Raw genomic sequence first — 8,908 nt, 5'->3', positions numbered from 1 at the left:
GACATAATGGTTCAAATGTTCTACAACAGAAATGTTGGTTCATGCTTTTTTCTTGGTAATAAGCACATTCTAGTCAATGGCTTCCTTCATCCTCCCCTGTTGTGGAAACTGGAAACAAGCTTCCTTCCACAACCAAACTAACCTCCTTTTCTGACATATGAAATCCTTTTGATCTCTTTTTTTGGGAAGTGTTATTGGCACTTCAAAAATCTCATTCTACACTCTTCATAAGTGTATTTTTCTTTCTAAATATAGAAAGTTTAGAGTGTAGAATGAGATTTTTGGAGTGCCAATAACAATTATTTTTTTATTTTTATTTTTTAAGATTTAGAAATACAGTCACTGAGTCCCTCGAGCAATACTTGAACCTGCCCAAGTTTGCTCCATCCCCAACAAATTGTTGAAATTCTAGCACTAGAAAAACTGGGACAACAAGTCTTTAACAGGCTCGAAGTTTGGCTAGCAACTCCAGCGTTAGAGCCCTCCCCCCAGGTTATTCACTATTCAATCCACCTGGTGAACAGTAACTGCCCTTAATGAACAGTAATCGCCTTTTGCATCTCCACCGTTACACTTCAATAGCCCTGTTGGCAATAAAATATTAGTATTTTATTTATTTATAAAATAATACAAAATATTTTTAATTGTAATTTCGGATAAGATTTTTAATCGTTCTTATTGCACCACTTGTCATAAAATCCGAAAAGACAATTATTGGGGATGGATTTCCGATAAGATTTTTAATAGTACTCCTTGCGCTACATGTCATTATCCGAAAATACAATTATTGGTGATAGATTTTTGATAAGATTATTAACCAATCACGTCGCGCCACGTGCCATAATCTGTTTACAATTTTTGAGGATAGATTTCCATCATATTTTTAACGAATGATTGCATGCCACGTGTCATTATCCGAAAATACAATGATTGGTGATGGATTTCTGATAAGATTATTAACCAATCACGTCGTGCCATGTGTCATAATCTGTTTGCAATCTTTGATGATAGATTTCCATCAGATTTTTAACGAATGACGGCATGCCACGTGACATCATCTACAACCTAATCCTTTCTGAATCCTCTATATAATCCACCATCTATCCTCACAAATCTCACACCAATTTTCTCAAGATCTCTATCATTATTCATAGTTTCTGCTTCCTTTTTCACAAAAATCTGTATCATTATTCATAGTTTCTGCTTCTTTCTTACAATGTCTTCCTCTTCCTTAATGATGATGTGGGAACTCGATCAGGAAGAGGAAGAATTGTTTAACCAATTAGAAGGAATGTTCAATCTCCAGGCGGCAAAAAATGAGAGGGAAGAGGATGAGAAGCGTAGAAGGAGAGATGACAAAGTAAGAATGGGCAGAGCCTCACATTCCTGTCGAGTCATCCAAGCTGTGGCTCAGATCTGTAGGCCCAGTCGTTCCGGAAACCTTGATAGAAGCAAGCAACGACGAGGTATGAAACTCTTGGACGATTATTTTGTCCATAATAGTGCATTTCCTGATACGTACTTTAGACGTCGTTTTAGAATAGAATAACATTTGTTCAACAAAATTATGATTGCTGTTTGCAACTATGATTCTTACTTTGTGCAAAAGAAGGATGCTTTTGGTGCTATGAGTCTCATTCCTCAGCAAAAAATTATTGCTGCCTTGCAGATGCTTGCATATGGATCATTTGTAGACCAAGTGGATGAGATAACGAGGATGGGGAAATCAACTATTCTTAAGTCCCTGATGAGGTTTTGCGGAGCAATCAAATCTATCTACACCGCAGAGTACCTTCGGAAACCTACAAACATGGACTTGGAACAGCTTCTGAAGAAGGCTGAAATGCGTGGTTTTCTTGGGATGATTGGAAGCATTGATTGTATGCACTGGACGTGGAAAAACTGTCCAAGTGCATGGCAAGGCACTTATGGGGACAGAAAAGGAGCAAAAAGTATCATTTTGGAGGTGGTGGCATCTTTTGATACATGGATTTGACACGCATTTTTCAGGATTTCGGGAGCTCAAAATGACATCAACGTCCTTGCCCAATCCCCAATGTTCAACAATGTCCTGCAAGGAAAGGCACCAAAAGTCACGTATGAGGTTAACGGACGTATGTACGACGGGCCATACTACCTAGCTGACGGTATTTACCTAAGATGGTCAACATTTGTCAAAACAGTGCCACGTCCGTGAAGTGCAAAGGAAAAACACTTTGCAAGCTGTCAAGAGGGGTGCAGGAAGGATGTGGAGCGTTGTTTCAGTATCCTCCAAGCTCGCTGGGTGATTGTTAGGGGTGCTGCCAGATTGTTTGATGTAGAGTTGCTTCGATCCATCATGATGACATGCATCATTCTTCACAACATGATTGTGGAAGATGAGTACGATTATGAAGCCGTTGATGAATATGAGCTAGACACAATGAACAATATATTATGCTCATGACGCCACTGTAGACATCAAAATTTCGGTGAAATAAATGTTGACCAAAAATTAAAATTTCAACGCTCACGTATCACATAAATTTTACATGTAGCGTGTGACTCAACGAAAAATCGAAATAAATTGGAAAAGTCATCAAATAGGACACGTGTCAATACCTGGCAGAAATGATTTATTTCATCTGATTATTTAAATCCAAAAATCAAGTTTTGGAATTCTATAAATAGGAGGCCAAGGCATTCATTTTGAAGGAAGAAAGAAAAGGAGAAGGAAGGAAGGAAGGAAGAGGAAGAAAGGAAGGGAAATTGATGTCACACCAAAGCCTTCAAGCCTTGAAACTCTAAAGCTCTCAAGCAAATCCCGAAGGATCAAGAAAGCACTCTTCGTTCTTCGTCAAATCCTCCTTCAAGATCAAGCCCCAACGGCCCTTGAAGAACTTCCACCAACTCAAGATCAAGCCCCGACGACCCTTGAGGAAAGTGTTCATCGTTCATCATCCATCAACCTTCAAGATCAAGCCCCAACGGCCCTTGAAGAACTTCCACCAACTCAAGATCAAGCCCCGACGGCCCTTGAAGAAAGTGTTCATCGTTCATCATCCGTTCATCCTAAGTTCAAGCCCCAATGGCCCTTTGGATCAACAACCTCAACAAATCCACACATCCAATCGTTCTTCAAGATTAAGCCCAAAAGCCCTTGAAGATCCGCTCATCCATCAACCTTCAAGATCAAGCCTCAACGGCCCTTGAAGAACTCCCACTAACTCAAGATCAAGCCCCGACGGCCCCTTGAAGAAAGTGTTCATCATTCATCACCCGTTCATCCTGAGATCAAGCCCCAACGGCCCTTTGGATCAACAACCTCAACAAACTCATACACCCATTCTTCAAGATCAAGCCCAACGCCCCTTGAAGATCCATTCATCAACTGTGCATCCTTAGATCAAGCCCCGACGGCCCTTTGGATCAACAACTCATCCACAAACCCACATCGTACGAAGATAGAATCAGAGGATCAAATTACAAAGAGATTGTAACCCCAAAATCATTAATACAAAAAATATATTTTGTACACGTATTCTTGTCTCTTGTGTTTCAGGAATTTCTCGTGTTTACAAATTTGGCACGCCCAGTGGGACTATCTCTACCTCTCATCTCTATCCTCAAATCATCAAAAAACGCAAATGGCATCAAGAAAGGATCAAGCTGTTCCTGCAATCAAAGCAAAGAACAAGAACATCATCGCCGCAAGTGGTGATATTTCGGGCATCATAACCCGAAGTAAGGCAAGAGATCTTTTTGCCGCGGCTTCCGCCCCTGCATTAACTCTGTCAAAGGAACAAGAGCACCTGAGGTACGAGCCTGTGATCACCCTAGCCTCGCTAAGGGCATCAAAAGGGGAGAGCCCAAGGAAATACTCAGAGTCCCTACTCTCCGACGCTGATTCGAGCGGCAGTACAACCATGCAAGTCATGACCACGGGAGCAACTTCAATCAAGGAGCAGCTAGCTCAGATGAATGAAGCAATCGCAAAGCTCACACGAACTGTGGAAGAGAATGACTTGCAGATTGCCGCACTTGTCAACCAACTAGATGCGCTGCCCGACGTGAAAGTCGACCCAATTGTTGGCCTATTAAAGAAAGAAGGCGACGAAGAAGAGGAGCCACCAGCGGAGAAAGTCGAAGAGAAGCCGAAGCTAGACCAAGCAACGACATCCATGGGATCTCTCTCTATCCAGCAGCTACAGGAGATGATCGCAAGCACTATCAAGACACAGTACGAAGGAAGCTCGCATGACTCCGTACTGTACTCAAAGCCTTACTCCAAGAAGATTGATGCTTTGAAGATGCCAAGGGGTTATTAGCCCCCAAAATTCATGCAGTTCGATGGAAAAGGCAACCCGAAGCAACATGTCGCCCATTTCATTGAAACTTGCAACAATGCTGGGACAGAGGGAGACTACCTCGTCAAACAGTTCGTGCGTTCGCTGAAAAGTAACGCTTTTGACTGGTACACTGACCTCGAACCTGAGTCTATCAACAGTTGGGACCAGCTAGAAAGGGAATTCCTCAACCGTTTCTACAGCACTCGTCGTACTGTAAGCATGCTAGAGCTGACTAGCACGAAACAGTGGAAAGATGAACCTATCATCGACTACATAAATAGATGGCGCTCCTTAAGTCTGGATTGCAAAGATCGGCTTTCTGAAACCTCTGCCATTGAGATGTGCGTTCAAGGCATGCAGTGGGGACTACACTACATCCTTCAAGGCATCAAACCACGAACATTCGAGGAGCTAGCCACCCGCGCCCATGATATGGAGTTAAGCATCACCCGTCATGGGAAGAAAGAACAGATCGCCGACTACAAGAATGACAAAGTTTTGGGGCCAAAGGTGGATAAGGCTACGTGGAAACCCACCAAGGAAGCAATGACGGTCAACACAACTCCAGTCAAAATCCCTACACGAAGCAAGGTGATTCAAACCGAAGCTTTTCGTGATCAAGAGATACGTAGACGCACTTTGAAGGAGCTTGAGGAGAAGACTTATCCATTCCCCGACTCTGACGTGGTTGCCATGTTGAAAGACTTGCTTGACAAAAAGGTGATCGACCTACCTGAGTGCAAACGGCCAGAAGAGATGAACCGTACTGACAGTCCAAGGTACTGCAAATTCCACCGCTTCATTAGTCATCCGACGGAAAAGTGCTTTGTGCTAAAAGATCTCATCATGAAGTTGGCTCAGAAAGGGATCATCGAGCTAGATCTTAATGATGTGGTGAAGTCAAACTATACCACCGTCACTTCTGGCTCTTTGAACTCAAAATCTTCACCTCAACCGCTGGGGGCATGCTCCAAAACCATGTCAGTCAAGTCAAGTGAAGTTGAAGGATGGACTTATGTCACTCCAAAGAAAATGCACAAGAAACATAGGCCTCCTCCACAAGTTCGCCAATCGGAAAGGGGGCAAAGCAGCTACCGTCAACCTTCAAAGCTACATAAAAGTATTGAGGATGATGAAGTTATGACACAAAGATCGTCCGTTGCCATCACAATGCGCGATTTCTTCCCCAAAGAATTCTTCAATCACTCAGTCAAGACTCCTTGCTATAAAGATTGCAAGGAATGCCTCTCTAAGATCGTTTGACAAATTCAAAAAAAAGCTCCTCGTTCGCACGAGCCTAAAAGGTGACAACCAAAGCTCCTCGTTCGCACGAGCCTAAAAGGTGACAACCAAAGCTCCTCGTTCGCACGAGCCTAAAAGGCGACAACCAAAGCTCCTTGTCCGCACGAGCATAAAAGGCGACAACAAACGCTCCTTGCCTGCACGAGCTAAAAATGCAAACGGCACCAAGATGCTCCTGGCCCGCAAGAGCATAAACTGTGTACGGCAAAATCATCATCAAAATCATCGCTCATTTGAACTACGTCATGACTTGATCCCTCCTCAACCAAGGGTACGTAGGCAACTTGAAATTTCAAAACTTCAAGTACAGTCACATCAAAATAAAGAATAAAGATTTCATTAAAGGTTTGATTAATGAAGGTCAATGTTATTGCAATTTCTTTGTACAAAAAAAAAACATAAAAAAAAAAACAAAAAAAAAAAACAAAAAAAAAAACAAAAAAAAAAAAAAAATATATATATATATATATATATATATATTTCTATATTATATATGTTGAAGTGTCCGCTTAAAAGCCGCATGGATGAAGCAAAACAATCTTAGCCAGCTCGTTTCCATCTATCCGTCTCTCCATTTCTCTCTCTGCTTTTTGCAGCTTCACATCTCCCAACTCCAAAGTCCCAACCTCCCTCTCTCTCTTCAAACTCAATTTCACACCCCCCTCCCAAAAAAAAAAAAACCCTAAAAAATCTCTGATCTCAACCCGACCCATTTCTTGCCGGCCCCAAATACCCAAACCCACTTTCCACCCGACCCAAAATCGGCGCCGATCCGATCTTCCTGGGCTCCTCCCATTACCAGAACCCAACTTCGGAGCTTCGAGAACAGTTGTGTCGGGCACAAACGCGCAGAGAGGGGGGAGAGAAGAGTACAGGGGAGAAGAAATGTACAAGAACCAGCTGCAAGAGCTGGCCCAAAGAAGCTGCTTCAACTTGCCTTCCTACACGTGCATTCGGGAAGGTACGGACCTCGCCTGACCTCACCAAGGTCACCATCATCAAATTCCTCTGTAACCCATCGACTTCTCCCACCGCGCCTCCGACGCCGTCCTCTACAAACCCCTTCGACCTCACCATCTGGGGCGACTCGCCCGACCCGCCCGAGTCAACCAAGTCCCTCGTCGTCTGCAACCCTCTGACTCGTCAGTTCCGGGTCCTCCCTCAGCTCGGCTCGGCCTGGTCGCGCCACGGCTCGGTCTTCGTTGACTCCCAAACTCGAGTCATGGTCCTCACCGAGCTCGCCGCGCTCTACTTCTCCGGTTCTAACCAGTGGCTCAAGTTCTCATCGAACCTCCCGTCAAAACCCAGAAGCCCAATCTTGGTGTTCGACTCGGTTTATGCCCTCTGCGATGTGGGTTCGCCGTGGAGGAGTGAATGGAAGCTGTTCCACTGCACAATTTCGAAGCTCAAGACCTCGCAGACTTGGACTCGGCTCGAAAAGCACGAGTGGGGGGACGTCTTCGACATCCTGAAAAGACCCCGTTTGGTTTGCGGAAATGGGAACAAGGTGCTGATGGTTGGTGGGTTGAAGTCGTCTTTCTCACTGAACGCTTCGTGTTCGACGATTTTGATTCTGAAGTTGGACTTAGATAGCTTGGAGTGGGACGAGGCGGGCCGAATGCCGGTGGAGATGTTCAAGTGCTTTCAAGAGTCGAGCAAGTTCAAGGTGTTTGGTGGCGGCGATAGGGTCTGTTTTTCTGCAAAGAGAATTGGGAGATTGGCTTTGTGGGACCGTTGTTCCGAGAAAGCTGAGTGGCGGTGGATTGATGGGATGGCCGCAACTGCCATGGGAGTCTACTGTGCTAGTAGGTATGCTGCTGACATTGGCATGAGGAGGGATGTAGTGAAGGTGTCGGTCGAGGATATGGCGAGGAGAGTGGCAGCTGGCCTGCTCCAGGTGGCCGATGCCCAAATCACAGCGGCCCCAATCGCGGCCCTTGCAGGAGGTTCTTCGAACCTTGTCGCTTGATAGTTTGATTGTTTTTATTACATTAATAAGCACTGGTGCAATGACATCTGCTGTTTAAGCTGGCTTGTATGATGAGTTGTCTGATCCTTTTGGGCTTGATGCATTTTTAACTCCTGCCTCTGCAAAGAAAGATGACAGAACAAAGAAAAAAAAAACATAACAAGATCACGAAGGAAGAGGAAAGAGAAATGGCTGGTAGTGCTTGACGTAGTTCTCTATGCCGTTTACATGCTCAGCATCTTCGACATCTACTTCAAGTCCTTCATTGTCCACAGCATGGATCCCGTCACCTTTCGCTTCTCAAGTCACCTTCTCCTCACGCTGCCAACAAACCTCGAGCTCGTCACCCTGGCCACCATGATCAAAATTAACGAAGAGCTTCATTGACCGCTGTCAAACGACTAGCCGGTCTTCAAACTCGACGCCTTACACTCTGCTTCAAGCTCTGGCTGCTTCTGCACCTCCGCCATGGCTGCTGCCTTTGAATGTGATCAACAAAATCAAAGTTTGTCAACTCACATCCAAAGATCTCATCCGTCTGCTTGCCTTTGCTGCTGTCTTTGAATGTGATTGACAAAATCAAAGTTTGTCAACTCACACCCAAAGATCTCCTCCGTCTTCTCTCAGACTCGGCCTGGGTTTTCACCCACGAACTCAGCCTTGCAGATGGCCTTATAAAGAAAAAAAAAAAAAAGTAGCAATGATGATGCTGGGAAGCATCTTTCAAAAGAAAAAAAAATTAATATATATATATATATATATATATATATATAATAAAAACATTGATGGTAGATGGCACCATGTAAAAGAAAAAATAAAAAAAAAAACTTTCATGGTGGCGGACATCAAGTAATAAATATATATATATATATATATATATATAATTATAAAGGCTTCAGGCGTGAAGGCAAAAGAATAAAAAAAAAAGGTGGCAATGATGATGTTGGGAAACATCTTTCAAAAATAATAAAATAAAAAAAGAGATAGCAATGATGATGTTGGGAAGCATCTTTCACCAGCTGCCAACTGTTTAAATTAGCAGATTGGAGGGCATTCGGCTCTCACAATGCCAAAAGCTGAAACCACTCACAATGGCAAGCTACTGTTAGCAAGTCAAGAAGAAAATAAGGAGAAGGTGGTGCACGGCATCACTTGCAAAAGTGTGTTAAAAAAAAAAAAAAAAAAAAAAAAAAAAAAAAAGGAAATAACACATCTTGGTGATATATATGTTTTATTGGTATTTAGTACAATACACTGAATAAAATAAAACATGTACATTGATCTCCGAGAAATTACAAGGGCATACAAA

General features: G+C 43.4%; 1 protein-coding gene across 1 annotated transcript; it reads left to right on the top strand.

The window, feature by feature from the left end:
- Positions 1-6,330: 6,330 nt before the first annotated feature.
- LOC103947526 (SKP1-interacting partner 15-like) lies at positions 6,331-7,657 on the top strand (the record flags this gene model as incomplete). Its single annotated transcript, XM_009358436.3, has 1 exon — positions 6,331-7,657. A coding segment is annotated over one exon (1,269 nt), but the record flags the coding sequence as incomplete, so codon positions are not given.
- Between the last annotated feature and the right edge of the window lie 1,251 nt (positions 7,658-8,908).

The sequence above is a fragment of a genome, unplaced genomic scaffold (assembly GCF_019419815.1).
Source record: "Pyrus x bretschneideri cultivar Hongxiangsu unplaced genomic scaffold, Pyrus_bretschneideri_v1 Contig41, whole genome shotgun sequence".
In the NCBI taxonomy this organism is placed as follows: domain Eukaryota; kingdom Viridiplantae; phylum Streptophyta; class Magnoliopsida; order Rosales; family Rosaceae; genus Pyrus; species Pyrus x bretschneideri.
This window is presented reverse-complemented; position numbering and strand designations above follow the sequence as displayed.